At 43.1% G+C, this 14,854-nt stretch overlaps 1 protein-coding gene across 4 annotated transcripts in view; it reads right to left on the bottom strand.

The window, feature by feature from the left end:
- LOC309444444 (transmembrane protein 182-like) overlaps positions 1-8,730 on the bottom strand; it is a 37,794-nt gene extending 29,064 nt beyond the window's left edge. For all 4 annotated transcript variants that reach the window (XR_014185025.1, XR_014185026.1, XR_014185027.1 and 1 more), the window contains exons 1-4: positions 8,495-8,730; positions 5,819-5,936; positions 4,433-4,531; positions 1,390-1,527 (exon numbers count right to left, since the gene is read on the bottom strand). Coding sequence is in view for 1 of the 4 variants with exons in the window: in XM_082062257.1 (XP_081918383.1) it covers positions 1,390-1,527; positions 4,433-4,531; positions 5,819-5,936; positions 8,495-8,647 (508 nt within the window). In the remaining 3 variants the exon portion in view is untranslated. The remainder of the gene's footprint in view (positions 1-1,389; positions 1,528-4,432; positions 4,532-5,818; positions 5,937-8,494) is intronic.
- Positions 8,731-14,854: the final 6,124 nt, after the last annotated feature.

The following is a 14,854-nucleotide window of genomic DNA, read 5'->3' as shown; positions in this document are numbered from 1 at the left end:
AAGAAGACATCACTTCAACACACGCACATGTCAAGTGGCCAACACTAAGCAGAAGACATTGGTACATGGAGATCCAATAGCAAGACATCTAGCAAATGCAATCCACATGTGTAAAACCACAAGAAATTTGCCTTTATAGAAATTAAGTCCATCCAAGCATTTATTAGACTATATAAGAGAGACAGAAGCAGATGCCCACAAGCTTCCTGCCCTCACTGCAATAACTGAAGACCTGGAGGTAAATGGAATTAGCAGAGGCAGGTACAGCCACATGGATTTAGTGCCTTCCAGATTTTTTTAGGCAAATAGATAGATGGCATCTAGCTTCATTTTAACAAGCAGCTCAGCTGGCATCACATGGTTAATTACTAGCACATCTGGAGGAGACAGAGATTAGGAGGGGAGCAATAAAATGGATAGGGAGTCAAATAATGGGGGAAAAGACTAAAAGGTAATAATGGTGAGATTGGAAGGAATTTAGGTGGAGTTCCTCCAGAGTCCATGTCAGGACATCTCTTGTTAAATATTTTCATCAATGGTTTGGCCCCAAAAATCTTGGACACACTCAAAGCCCAAACTAGAAGAAAAGACACTGGTTTGTGTTTAATTCATGTCATGTGTGAGGAAGCAGGATCCTGTGTGGGATCGGTAATCAAGCAGTGGTTTTGCAGAGAAAGGCCTGACTTCATTATGAAGTTCTTCACCTGACATGGCTCAGCTGAGCTCCAGCCTTTAGCTGCTTGAGTAGCATAAAAGCTTTTTTCCGAGTTTGAGTCACTGTCATAAATCAAGTATTTCTACTAGTTAAGCCGGTTATTCCTTCGCAAATATAGAAAAGGAAAAAGCCCAAGTGATAATTCAGTGGAATCATTTGTAATGGCAGTGGGAATAATGAATAAATGTCTATCTTTAATTCATTTTCCTGCTGTGCCACCGCTTCATCTTTTCAGGTTTTATTAAGCCAGCCCTCCCATTTTGAATCGCCGGGTTTGCCTTTCATCACTCAGCAGGTTTCCAGCTCTACCAGATGTTAATAGCAGCGATGGGAGAGTCCCAAATGCAAAGCCTGACTTAGGGGAACAGAGCGCGGCTGACTGCTGCCTGAGGTTAACACAGCTATAGACTTCACTAAAATAAAAGGCTCTGCTCCTCTGCATTGCATAGGAAAAAAGAAAAAGTATTTTTCCCAAACTCCAGGCTCCTTAGGCCTAAGGACTATCTTGCTAAAGCTTGACCGAGCATAGAGGTTTATTTCCAGTGGGAGAGAGGGATATATCAAATCAGTGCAGCTCCCATCAGAACCCCCAGCAGTGCCCCATCCCTGGATATCCCCTCTTCCCGCTGCATCCCCACCCCAGGTCGATGCCATTCCCCAGCTCAGCAGCTCACCTGAGACCAGGAGGAATCCGCCGCCCACTTTGTAGGAGCGGGGGCTGACAAAGGGCACCCCGCACACCAGCAGCAGCCCCCCCACCAGCCCGGCGGCAACGGCCAGCATGATGAACGCCGTCCAGAAACCTCTGTACACTGCAGGGACAAAAAGAGTAAAGTTATGGGAGAGAGTGGGGAAGGGGAAGAGGGGAAAGGGAGAAGGAGGAAAAGAAGGGAAAGGGAGAAGGAGGAAAATTAAACAAAGAATGGACAGAAAAAAGAAAACAGGATAAAAGGAAAAAGGATAAAATAAAACAAAGAAAAAGGAAAAAGGGGGGAAGGGGAAAAGAAAAAATAAAGAAAAAGGAAAAAGGAAGAAAAAGGAGGGAAAAAAGGAAAAGGGGAAAAAGGGGAAAAAGAAAAGGGGGAAAAAAGAAGAAGGGAAAAAAGAAGAAGGGAAAAAAGAAGAAGGGAAAAAAGAAAAAGGGAAAAAAGAAAAAGGGAAAAAAGAAAAAGGGAAAAAAGAAAAAGGGAAAAGGAAAAAAGAAAAAAGAAAGGCGTTTTTCTTCACTCCATGCTTAACTCCTGCTTCAGCAACACTGCAAACAATAACCTGTAAGCTGCTCATGTCAGGCAGAGCTGGAGCTCCTGCTTTGCCAGCTCCCTGCCCGGTGCAGGGGACAACGTGCCCGGAACTGGTGCAGGTTCAGGCTGAATGTTGCGCCCTGCAGAATGGGACAGGAATGAGCCCAAGGGGTTGGGAGGGTTTCCAGGGAAGGACCCCACAAAAAGGGGTGAGAATAACAGACACTGCACTTAGCTGTTCCTGGGGGGATGGAGCTTGGCAAGGAAGGAGAGAAAACAGGAGAATTTGGAGAGAGGAAATCAGACAATGTCTTTGCTCCGTTTTAATCAACACTTACAGAAGGTGCCAGGTTCCTGGTTAAAGATAAACGTGGGGGGTTTGTTAGCAGGACTGCAGGGAAAACAGGAGCTGATGATTTCTCCCATTAATAGCCATGCCCAACTCCAAGTCAGAGAACAGGGTGAGAGAACCGCTGCCTCTTCACTCACTGAATTTGGGGGTTTTGCTGTGACTTCAGGCAAGCACATCAGCCAGAGCCGAACAAGCTTGTGTCCATCATCTCACAGGACGGGACATTGCCATTTCAGTCTCCCAGTAGCCAAGTCTCTTCCAGTCATGGCTATAAATCTTGGTCAATGTGGCCTTCAGGCATAGACCCCCTGATACCCGTTCCCCTGATTTATCTGACCCCTTGGACCACTGCATCTCGCTCTCCCTGTTGTTTTTCAGAAGCACTAGTTAGAGAGATTTAAGCCGAGCATGAGCAAGTGGGTAATGCTGAAATGATTCACACTTGAAAGAAAAATGATACAGAGAAGATGCGTTTTGTCATTTGAAACCATTTTGTCAGGAGAGCCACTTAGGGAGAGATAAGTATCTTGAACTCTCCAAAACCACAGAATTCATTTTCATGTTTAACCTCCCGTCACCCATTTCTCTCAGGGAGCCTAAGAGGATGCAGATAAGGCAGAATTATCTCTGGAGCAAGTAATAGCTGGAGGACCTCTCTTCTTGGACCGCCTCCTGTTTTGTCATCATTTGCATATGAGGATGGACCGGTTTGCAATAAAATCAGTGTTAATGACAGAAGCATCATCTCTGTGCATATGGTTTGGAGTGAGGCTGGTGCAGCAGAGGAGCCCAGTGCTCCCACTGCCCTAAAAGTGAGTGCTGAGACATCCTCATCTCCCTGGCGATCACAGCGGGGGGGTGATGGGACCCCCTAGCAGATCCCCCCAGCACCCCGGGATGCAACTCCCATCCCCAGCATCTTTCTGGGACCCGACAGGCACATCGGAGGTAGCTGATGAGGGCTGACAGGCAGGGACAGATGCCTCCAGCACCCTTTATTTGGTATGGAAAAATTATCAGTGAGATCATTCAGAAACTCGACGTCATGCCTGCTTCTCCTAAGCAGAAAAATCCCCAACGCTTAACCCACATGTGTGCTGCACACAGCTTGCAGCGGGCTCCTCCTTCTGCCGTCGACAGGTCCCTCTTATCCATTTTATAGTGCGGCATGTTCCCCGAGGCAAGAATCCTGCACAGCACAGCAAAAGAAACTATCTGCTCTTCCTCACATGCTCCTACTGACAATTTTTTTTTAATTAATTCCTCATAAAAAAATATAAAAATAAAAAAAAAAGGTACTGCTAAAGGCTAAGGAAAAGGTCAAGATGTTTGTTTGTGCAGTATGCCTGCCCCGGATCCCCGGAGGCAACACCAGAGTGATGCACACTATTTAAAGAAATCAATTCATTTCAAAAAAAGATCATTGAATTAATTCTAGCTGCTGCCACTAATTTAGCAAATTAGAATTCCTAACAGCAGCTGAATCATTAAAGAACTCTGAAAATACAGAGAAACATAAATAAAAAGGGAACTAGTTGAAAGGAGAGCTCTCCAACTGCATCGTATTCAGTGTATGAAAAATAAGCCAGTCACTTACGTGGATCTTCTAACAACTTGGTCTTTAACTGATTTTCCAGTGTTTGTTTATTTTGTCTTGCAACACATCAACACCAGAGGTCTCTCAGGAAGCCAGACTCTGGAAATGACTCAACACCGGACTGCCATAGGCCTGCAGCCCAGCAGAAATTATTTGTGTTTCTTGCTTGCGGGGTCTGGAACTGGCCGTGGACAGAAGTCCTTTGCCTCCAGCTCCTCCCAGCCAGCCAGGAGGCAGGAGAGGGTAGAGGGTGGATTTAGCACCCTCCCTTGCTCACAAGAGCAGGCACCGAGCACCCAGCAGAACGGTACTTGGCTAGTGGCCTCTGTGGAGGAGAGAAGATGTAGGAGAACATCTCCATGTGCTCATGGCTTGGGACAGTCAACTAAACAAGGGCATTTTGTAAAGGAGCTTTACAAAAGCCTTGCTCATGCTCGGCCACATGCATTTGCAGCACTGACACACACGGCAAATCTCTGCCCGGTCGCTTGGAAAAGGAGCTGCTGGGGGAGGAGGACAGAACCCACCTGCGGTTGTGTCATAGGAAGGATGAGGAAAAGGTCCAAGAGCGATGGGCAAGGGAAAGAGGTAGCCATGCATGCAGAACTTGGGGTGAGCTTGGCTGGCTGAAAAAGAACAAGAAGAACAAAAAAACCTGTTTGCTTTAGTTTCCTGCAAAATCAGTTACAGTATTCAGATGGCAGATGTCTTATTCTGCAAAACCTACAAAACCCTCACTGAAGGCAGAATGCTGGGGAGTAAAGAAGGATAGTAAATCCTGGTTTAGTAAGGAAAAAAAAAAAAGAAAAAAAAGAATTATGAGAAAGGGGAGATATAACAGGATTTGAGCCTGCTACCCATACATCTTCTCATCTTCATAACCTGAATCTAAGGTGGACATAAATCATGAAAGATGGAGCAACTGAAATCAGTGTAAATATTCCCATTGCTGGTTTCCTCCAGAAAATGTATCGGACCACGCAGAAGGGGCAAAGGTATTTTGGGTACCAGAATAAGCCACCTTACAACGCTTCCAGTTCGTGAGAAGGGAATGCACAATTAACATGGAAGTGCCCCATCAATATTAATACCACTGAGGCTTATCATGATTAACGGTAATAGAATGAATGTTAAATGAATTAATTAATGGTTGGCCACTTATTTAAATATGTTCCCCAGCTCAAAGGAACACTTTATAATAGGTGGACATTAGTTCATGCTAAATTGACTATGGGATACCTATTGAATTAATTATTACATCCATGAGAGCAGCAAATTAATTTGCCATGATCAATCCTATTATAATAAATACCTGAAAAAGTATTACAAATTTGCCAGTTATCAGAAAGAGTCATTTTACTTCAGGTAATGTTATATTATATCATGTATTTCCGTATAATGTAATTATATAGCAACCCCCCTCTCTCAAGCCTGTCCTTTTCTATCAAAAAATTTCCATGTGAAAAATCTCACATTGTTCCATTGAACGGTGGCTGTAACTGCTCCTGCAAGATTTTACAGGAAACACAGGTCAAGGACTGGGGAACAGCAAAGTCATCTGAAATTTTAATGACTTCAGAATAAATTTATTGTGGGAATCTGCATTATTTCCAACCAAATGCCCTACAAGGTGATCACACTGCTCCATTGGCTTCTAAGCATCTTTGAGCAGACTGAAGCCACCATGAGCACAAGGTCAAGGCTTTTTCAGTGTTTAAAACCTTTGCAGAACTTATTCAAAGTCTCTTTTTTAACCCCATAAGATTTTGTAGGTGATATTTTAAATGGCATCAAGAGGTTCCTACATTTTTGCGGACAACTGTCTCCTCATCCCTGGGAGCCCTTGTTGTGCTTGTCTGCAATTCAAACTCCGAGCAAATGCTGCAAATGTGGTGTGGTGGCATCATACTCACTGTACCAGAAGGTCCAGATGGTCTCTGGGTGGCCCTCGCCAAAGAACCAGCACCGCCAGAAGAAGCCCTCGTGATGGAAGGTGAGGATCTCCTTCCTGACCTCTGTCAGCATTTCAGCCTGTGGAGGAATGAAAGCTGAAGCTGATACAGGGATGATCACAGTGGAAAACACATACTTTTTGCTTAGATGGTTGTTGCTTTCAATTTTTGCGCAGGTTTTCATTCGTTGCTTGAATTGGTTCTGGAGGGGTTGGGGAACACAGAGTTTGTCCTTGACTTTCTTTTCTATCAGAGCTACAAAATGTTCTGACAACAAATCATCCAGCAGACCTTCACAAAACACCTTCTTCTTTCTCCAGTGCTTTTAAACTACTAATCACCAGAGCTGGACACATATGCTGGGCAGCAGAGCGCTCTGGGTGTATTCTGATCCTTAAACACTTTCCTCAAGTAAATATTATTGCTCTTGTAAGCAGCAGGAAGCAGGCTGATTACCAGGTAAGCAACTTTAGGGGTGATCCAAAGCAACAGTTCAGATGTCCTTGCTGCTCTGCAGGATCCATGTAAGGTCTGTCTGAACCCCAGAAGAAAGCCCAACTCTAAAAGCCCCAGTGAGTCTCTTCCAACCACCAGCCCAAAGGTTTCCTTCTTTCTCTCCCTCTGCTGAGTCCAGTAGAAGTTATGCTAAACTTACACGAGAGACAAATTACTCTGCCCACATCAGTTTTCTCATAGACCACAATATGGATATTGAGAAATATTTCTTTTTAGGAGAGTCTACTTCAACCTCCAGACCAGTGAGCACAAGGTTTAGGTCTTTCCAGAAGAAAGGATATTGAAAAGTTGAGTGATGGACTATTTACCAAAAAATCTGATTAAAACTGCAGCCAAAATAAATTTTGGTTTTTATCATATACAGTTTGGTAAAGCAGACATGACTGCTATAAAATTACATTTTGTGGAGGACGGAGAAACTCCATGCAGGGATTGGACCCTTGAACTGGAGAAAGGAGATGGAACTCAGTGAAGAGGTCCTAGAAGATACTTCCTCTTCTTGAGGTTTTTATGCATCGAGTTATGACCAATTCCAGTGCTCTGACCTGATTCTCCTTTTACTTTCAAGATAAAATAACAGCTGTGGCAACGGTAACATGCAGCCCTCAAGCTTCATCAGCTGATGGCTCTGACTTAGTGCATCCACAGCACATTTAATTGCTGGTTGGTAGATACTCAAGAGCATCCTTATCTGTAAGGGACAGGATTTGCCAGTTTACGAAAGGGCAGAGAAGGTAAAAACACAGCCTGCTGTACAAAACCACTAACTGAAACAGAAATAATAGAAGCAGTGTCTGAAATAGAAATAAAATTGCTGAGAGGAAAGAGTAAGAGCAGTTCCTACTTCTGGCCGGCACTTTTGAAGTGTCTCTGCCTCGGTGACAGGCACACCAGCGCTCGGCCAAGAGCGTATTTGAAATGTTTGAGATGCTTAATCATGTAGTGCAGTGCCACATCTCTAGTCTCTCCACTTGAAAAGACAACGGCACAAACAAAATCTCTGCAACAATTAACATTGTCATTTCCCAAGTGCACAAAACCTGAGCGCTCTCCTCCACCCACGACCCTCTGCCAGCTCCAGGGCTTTACCGTGCCACTTTAAACAGTAAAGACAGTGTTTTCTGCCAGGCAGTTTTTCTATCATAATTCTTTTTTTTCAAAAGAGAAAGTCATTTGGAAACATGACTCAAGCAAACAGTGCCCTACATTTGATTATGGGATTCTGAAATGAAAGAAAATATTTCTTGCTGGCATCACGGTGCTTACCCAGTGTGACTCACCACACCAGAAAAAAAATCAAACCTAATTGGATTGAACTTTGAAGTTCCAAAAATCTGCACACAACAAGGATCTTCCTGTCATTTTGTAATTGAAACCACACATTGATCGGTGCAAAACATTTTTGAAGAGTGGGTGGCTCAGGGAACTGATCCGGTTGTTATTTCATTGCAGAGTTAGCTCATAGCAAGTGCAGCTAAAATCAAACTTTCAAAAAGATCTACAAACAAGTGACATCAGCAGTTAGCAGTAAAATACCTAATTGTCCTTCAAAAATTACATTTCTAGCTAACTAAAAACTGACATAGATCTTAATTTTAAAATGTATAGGCCTGTTCTAGTTAGACAGGCTGGAAATCTTTTCTACTCTGTTCTGCGTCTGATGTTTGCTTTTGTTTTCTGTCTGAGCTGTAGTCACATCACTTCAGATGCTAATGATTGCCAAGTCCTACACTTTAAAATATGAACTATTTTTAAATGAAGAAACTACAGAGGGAGAAATCTTTTAACAGCAGATATCAGGAGATACCTTTTGTCTTCAGAGGCAAATACTGTCAACAAGTAAAGCTCTTACATTTTTGCTTTTCTTTCCCTAAAGCTTGTATCTGCCAGATTACAGAGGTGCTGTCTTAGTGTTTCCTAGATGCACTTCAGTCAAAATGCTGGATACTGTGGAAATGCTGGTTTGGATTTTAAAGTTAGCTCAGGCTGACATTTTACATTAGCAGGTCACTTTCAATGAGCATAAATATTATCGCAGATTTAAAATTTTAAATATATATATATATATATATATTTAAATAAGTTAATTCTTCCAAAGTAAGACAAGATTTCAGAGTTTACCTCCCCGGTCTGCAGAGTGCTGTTCCCATGCTCAAAGACACCGCAGGTCTCCGTGGCGAGAAGCCAGTAATCTGTCCCAAAAGCGACGAGGAAGAACAAGACGCCGGTGCTGCCAAGGAGCCCGGCTGCGAGGGCGGCTACTCCAGCCTTCATAGGGCAGCAGGTAGGCAGCAGAACTGGGAATCAGAAAAAAAGAAAAACCCCGAAGTTTCCAAGATCACTGGAAGAGAGGGACAAGAGAAGTGCTATTTTTGGATGGGGATAATAATCTCCTCCTGGCTGGTGTGAGTTTCAGTGGGTGGTGGGGACAGGACTAATAAAAGCCGATGACCTGGTGTAACCAAACAGCTGCGGCATTAAGGAACATGACAAATAGCTATTGAGACAGAGCAGGAAGATTTCCAAATAAACACATGGCTCTTCGTTTTAGGAGAGCGGTGCAGAGAACCTGTAGATCACGGTGCAGTTTTTAAAACCCCATTTGTGCATGAGATTAGCAAAGAGGCTGAGCTTGGCTTGAGCAGATATGAACTCGAAGATATTTACCATGTCATAGAGTTCGCAGTTTCTGCAGCCATTGCTGTGAGATACCTTTAGCCATGTCTTTGCAAGCGCAGCGTAGAAGTGGCACTTCTGCAATATGGGTCTCCTTCAGCTCCTGTGTCTGCTGAACAAAATGCTAAGGTAGCTTTCCCACAAAGAAACTGCAGAAATCCAAGCAATAACATTAAAACATTGGTGAGATCTTAAATATTTTGGTGCTCTCAGAAGTGACACAATTAAGCCATGCAAACACATTTAAATCAGGCAGATCTACACCTAGCTAGATAAGGAGTATTGAAATCAGGTGTACATACCAATATACCTCGAGTGTGTTTAGAAGGATGATCTCTCTGCTATCACAGAAGAGCAGGCTATATAGCATCCATACCCCTTCCACTGTTCGAGCCTACTGTGGAAGAAATGTCTCATGGGATGAGGACATTCCTGCATGGAATTTTGCTGCCATTTGGTTCCTAACATTTTTGTCTTCTGCTGGAGCATTTGCAGTAGTTCACTGCCAGGATGCCAGACTAGGAAAATTATAATTTCTGTAGGGCAATAACTGTATTCCTGTGACATGCCAGGAGGCTGGGGGAGGAAATTTAAATTACTGTGAAAATTCATGTTCCAAGTTTCTAACCTTAGCCTAAGCCATGACCTGTTCCGAAAGGGAGGATAGGTGAGGATGTTGCCTTCCTTATCCTATAGGATTTTGTGTGGCCAAATTAATCTCTGAATGAATTCAATAGTTAAAGTTAACTGTGAACATATGGGTATCTCAGAGAAACTGCACACTGGTTAGGGAAACTGGAGAGGGTTGGGTAAAATTTTGACTACACTTCAAGCCAACTGTTGAGGCATATGGACTGCTGAATGCACTCGCTCTTCTATGGGCCCAATAGACTTCGAATTATAATAATTTATTCTATCCTCTGCATTATTCTTTCTTACATATTGCAAGGATAGCTTTTAAATAAGACATTAGCCCTCTTTTCGTCACCGTTGCAGCGACACAGCTGCTGTTTGTTTAACTCGACCATGAGCGCATGAGGTATTCCATCAGATCCAGGAAAGAGGTCCCTGCTCAGAGGAGTCCCCACGTTGACACGTGTAGAAAGAAAAGGTGGGACAGGTTGCAGACTTACCATTATGTGAGGTTGAAGCTCCACCACAGACCCCAGAGCACTGTTGGTTAGAGGTAGAGCTGGGCTGCAAGGGGCAAGAGCTCAAGGAGAGCAGAAGTTGTTGTTGCATCTGGCGTGGTGGGGCAGGTGGTGGGTGAACAAGGCAATGGGGAGCTGCCCAACAGGGCCAGTAGCTGTCTCAAAGGTTATGTTTACATCTCGGTTGGTGGCTAAAATGGAAGAATCCCTTCTGATGTTTGTATAATGAGATGACAGTTCCCCATGGCAGGGCTAAACACTGGTAGAGACATCACTGCGTGCCCTTCAAGCACAGAGCAGTGGATGTGTATTTGATGGGAGAGCTGTGGTACAGAAGCCATTTTCAGGGAAGTGAAAATACACATCATGTCTCTGGCCTGCTTAACCACCCTTTTTCTTCCAAGCAAACAATTTAGTCAGCTAAGGGAGAGAAGAAACCATCCTGACATGACACAGCCTCCCACCAGCACCCTTGGTGTACCCGTGGGCGAGCAGCTCCGCTCCTCCCACGCTCTCTGGGCAGCACTGCCCAGGAAACGAGCCTGTAGAACATGGACAATCCCCCCTCAGCCACTTATTTGCCCTCCTGCATTTAGCTGCTGTCTCCACTGGAAGCAATCCCTGCTGCTGTGATGGGTTTGTATGTACGTGCTTGTGGACAACCTTCCCATCACCTTCACTTGTCCCATACTTACACATATTAACCCTCCCCTAGCCCATCCCTGGGCAGTCCCGCATATCCTTTTTCCATAGTTTTGAACTGCAATAACATACCCATCTCACAGTCATCTGGTTACTTCACAGGCAACGATCACTGCAACGAGATGACTTCTTGATATTGAACATAAAATGGTTGATTAAATACAAAGTTCAATATATCTATTACATAAATAATCTTCAATACATGTAATTTCAAACAGTTGCCATTTAACTAACATGTAATACCTGTTAAACCTGTCTGAAATGATAAGAAAAATCACTTTCCATCTATTCTTGTGATCTATATCTCAAAGCTGAACACGATTGATGGGGGAGCTTTGGAAATGCTTGGAGAAGCTCAGTGAAGACAAGGGTTAGCACACCAGAAGCGAGGACTTCCTTTTGCAGATTGCACCACAATTGCATCAAATTAAAATGCAAAGTGGGCACTCGTATTTTTTAAAAAAGGGATTAATGCACACTTCCACGTTTATGTGTGTGCTTTTTAGTCAGCTGTATTTGGCATTGCTGTATTTATGCTAATGCATATTCGCAAGTTAGCGCTGTTTGCCATTTGGAAGGTGTCCTCAGTAATTCTCGGTCCTGTTGGCAGAAAAACCCCAGCATGGCTGAGGGAGAGCAGTGCTGGTGCCCAGCCCTGGCTCCTCGCGGGCTGCTATGTGCCCAGCCAAACATTTTCCAAATTCTTCAGCTTTGGAATAGGAATTGAGTTTGCAAGGTCAAAACATCTCTCCATGCAATGAGCTTTCCCTTCGCCTTGGCACAGCTCCACACACGGGCTCATCACCATTAGGATCTGAAAAACTCCTGGATGGGATGGACAATGAGATAGTGCCTGGGACGGGGACGGGTCACCTGCTCCAGCAGCACGTGGTGGGAGCACCCAGGTTTGCTGGGGACAGCTAACACACATGATGGAGCTACAGCCTCCTTCTATTTACTTCCATTCAGCTTGATTATTTGTTTTAATTAGATATCAACCCATTGCACCCAGCCAGCCCAGAAGGTGCTGGATTTCCACACCAGCAGGTTTTTAGGGGCTACCAGAGGAGAAAAGTCCTTCAACCTCACTTGGCCAGGGTTCACCTAACCTCTGCACACTCTTGCTTCTCTATTTCCCTGGTACTTAGGGGAAAAAAAATTGTTATAATAGGAATGTTTTTTCATAAGACTAATGGAAAAAATCGTTCCTCTACTCTTCAGAAAAAACCCACCATCTTTCTTCATTAATTATAAGATTCAGACCCATTCCGGTTTCAAAATGTAAATTAGTTTTCTGGTTTTCTTTTGTGCAAGCATTTTGTTAATAAAGATTTTATACAATGCAATGGACACAGCCTTGTTAATAGACAGGACACACATATACAAGAAGAAAAGAAAGGGAAAAAAGAAAGGGCAAGAAAGCCACCAATAAATCATTCCAGCTCTCATCTCTTCTTCTGCAGTTAGAAAGGGCTGAGGATTTTATGATTAACTAATCAGAAAATGTGGGGTTTAAAAACCATATAATTTTTGAGGATGGACTGGGCTGAGTGAGTACCTCTGGAAAAATTTTAAGAAAGATGGTCTGAGTTATCATTATTTTTTGGTTTTTGATCCATGCTCACAGAAGAAATAATTGTTATGTAGATAGATCAACATATTTTTACAGTCTCATGCTGAAAGAAGAGGATTTCTTGCAACTTTGTGAACAAAAGTGATTTCAGGGCTGCCTTCAGAGACATCCCCGAGTCCCTTTGGAGATCTGCATACCTTTCTGCGTTGAAACTTCCCCTGATGATCTGTTGTGCTCCGAAAGACATTCCACATCGTGGTTCCTTGGGCAGATGGGGTGAATACCTCCTGTGGGTCTCTGACTTGACTCTTGCTTCCACAAACCTCAGAACGAGAAGAAACCAAGGAGATCAAAGCCATCCAGCCCACCACGAGTGCTACCCAAGCACTACCAACTTTGCCTTGAAAATGCCACCAACATCCCCAGACAGTTTTGCAAAGAGCAACCCCCCCATATGAACTGCGTGGGGAGAGGAATAGATATCCGTATTGACATTTGCCCCCTTAATTCTGCATTAAAATTATAATCACCTGTTCATCTCCATCACATGCTCCTTTTTCATCTCTCCCGTCTACATGTCTCTTGGAAGAAGCACATAAGCCTGGATGTTGAAAGATCCTCGGTGTTTGTGATGAGGTTGAAAACCCCCAGCACTTGATGTCAGGAGAGAAAAAAGCTCAATTTGTCTCACCCCCTTCTTAAATGTTGCCTGTATTTTCCAGGACTGAGCCATTATAATCTCCTTAAGCAGTCGTGAAACAAAATAAACAGAAGCATGATTTTCTGGTCAAAATGAAAATTAAAAAAAAAAAAGCCCACGTGCTGAACACAAATACTTTTTGGAGTTGCAAATGCAAGGGAGATTTATAGCCTGAGTTGTAAATGCAGCTGCTTGATCTATGTGCCCAGACTTCTCTGATGTAGTTTTTGGGCTCTCGGTTTGCCATTGAGCTACTCCCCATCATTTGCAACTTTTGCGTATTTTAAGTTGAACTTTTCAAAAGACTCCTGCAAACTTCCAGAGGAAGCACAGAGCAATAACTCTCTGAACTACTAAAGGAATCAAACTGATGCAATTTATTTCCACAGAAGCATGCAATATTCAATGATACACTGAATCCGTGTTTTTTAACACTTTTTAAAGGACTAAAACCCTGCAAAGAATTAATTAGGCATGCTCTGAAGCCTGAACATTTAACAGTTTTCCACTCAGTTGTAGAATTTTAAGACCACCAACACTGGATACTGGCAAAGATTATCAAAAGTATCCTGGGCTGAAATACACACTAGTCAGAGGACTTGGCCACTAAGCAACTGGAAAATACTTCATAAAAGCTTTAGCTGTGCTATTATATTTTGTAAAGAAACTTTAAGAAAAAATCCATAGTATCTAGAAGGTTAAATATGGGGCAGAGTGACTCACTGGGAAAGTATGTACTGCGCAGAATATTGTCTTCTCTGCAGATCAAGCAAATTGTTAATACATCAGGGAGGTATTTATGGTAGAGTAGAAAGGGATTAATGGGTTGGGATCTGGGCAGGGTCAGACCAGGGTACATGCACAGGGACGTGGGGATGGATGGAGCCACCAGCGTGGCAGGACCCGGCCGCAGCCTCCGCGCTGCCACGAGCCGCGCACCCAGAGCCCAGCAGCATCTGGAATTGCTAGAAGCTGGGAGATCCTGGCATCTAAATGTCTCTTGTTGGGCTAAAGCGAGATAAAAAACATACAATTTCAAAAAAGAATGCAAGCAAAATATTTTTTTCTTCTTTTTTTTCCACATCAGATAAAATTTCAGTTCAATTTTCTGGAAGTGTCTTGATTTTTCCAATCATTTCTACTGCCTATTATAGCATTACAAAGAAATCTACACGTGCAAAAAAATAAAAGCCACCATTTGATAAGGTCCTTGGTAGCCAATAAAAATATCACAAAGAACTCATGTCACAGACAACTCAGACACAAAAAGATCATTACTGAAGTACCCAATGCCCAAAGCATGATGTTGTACAAGACAAAAATGGTACAGACATTTAGATACTTTTGACAAAAGCAAGACAGTTCAGAAGCCAGAAGAAAAAAAAAAAAAAGAAAAAAATATACCCACAACAAACATAAGCAAGAATTGGCCAAGGGATTCACAAAATTTCTATCCCTGATTAAAATAAACTTGATTAAAACCTCCTTGGCAAGCAACGTGATTTCTTCTCCTTTTTGCTCTCCAGCCACAGAATAAAAAGGACCCATGTTAGTAAATCTTTCTATAGCTATTTACTGTGCAGAACCTCAGGAGAAAAGTTAAACATTGTGGACATTAAACCAGACAACCGAGGAGATAGCGTGTCACCCACTACCGCCGACATCATCAGGAGCGTGTT

This window comes from Streptopelia decaocto, assembly GCF_964273445.1.
Source record: "Streptopelia decaocto genome assembly, chromosome: 10".
In the NCBI taxonomy this organism is placed as follows: Eukaryota; Metazoa; Chordata; class Aves; order Columbiformes; family Columbidae; genus Streptopelia; species Streptopelia decaocto.
Note: the sequence above shows the minus strand (reverse complement) of the source record. Positions and strands in the feature narration are given on the sequence as shown.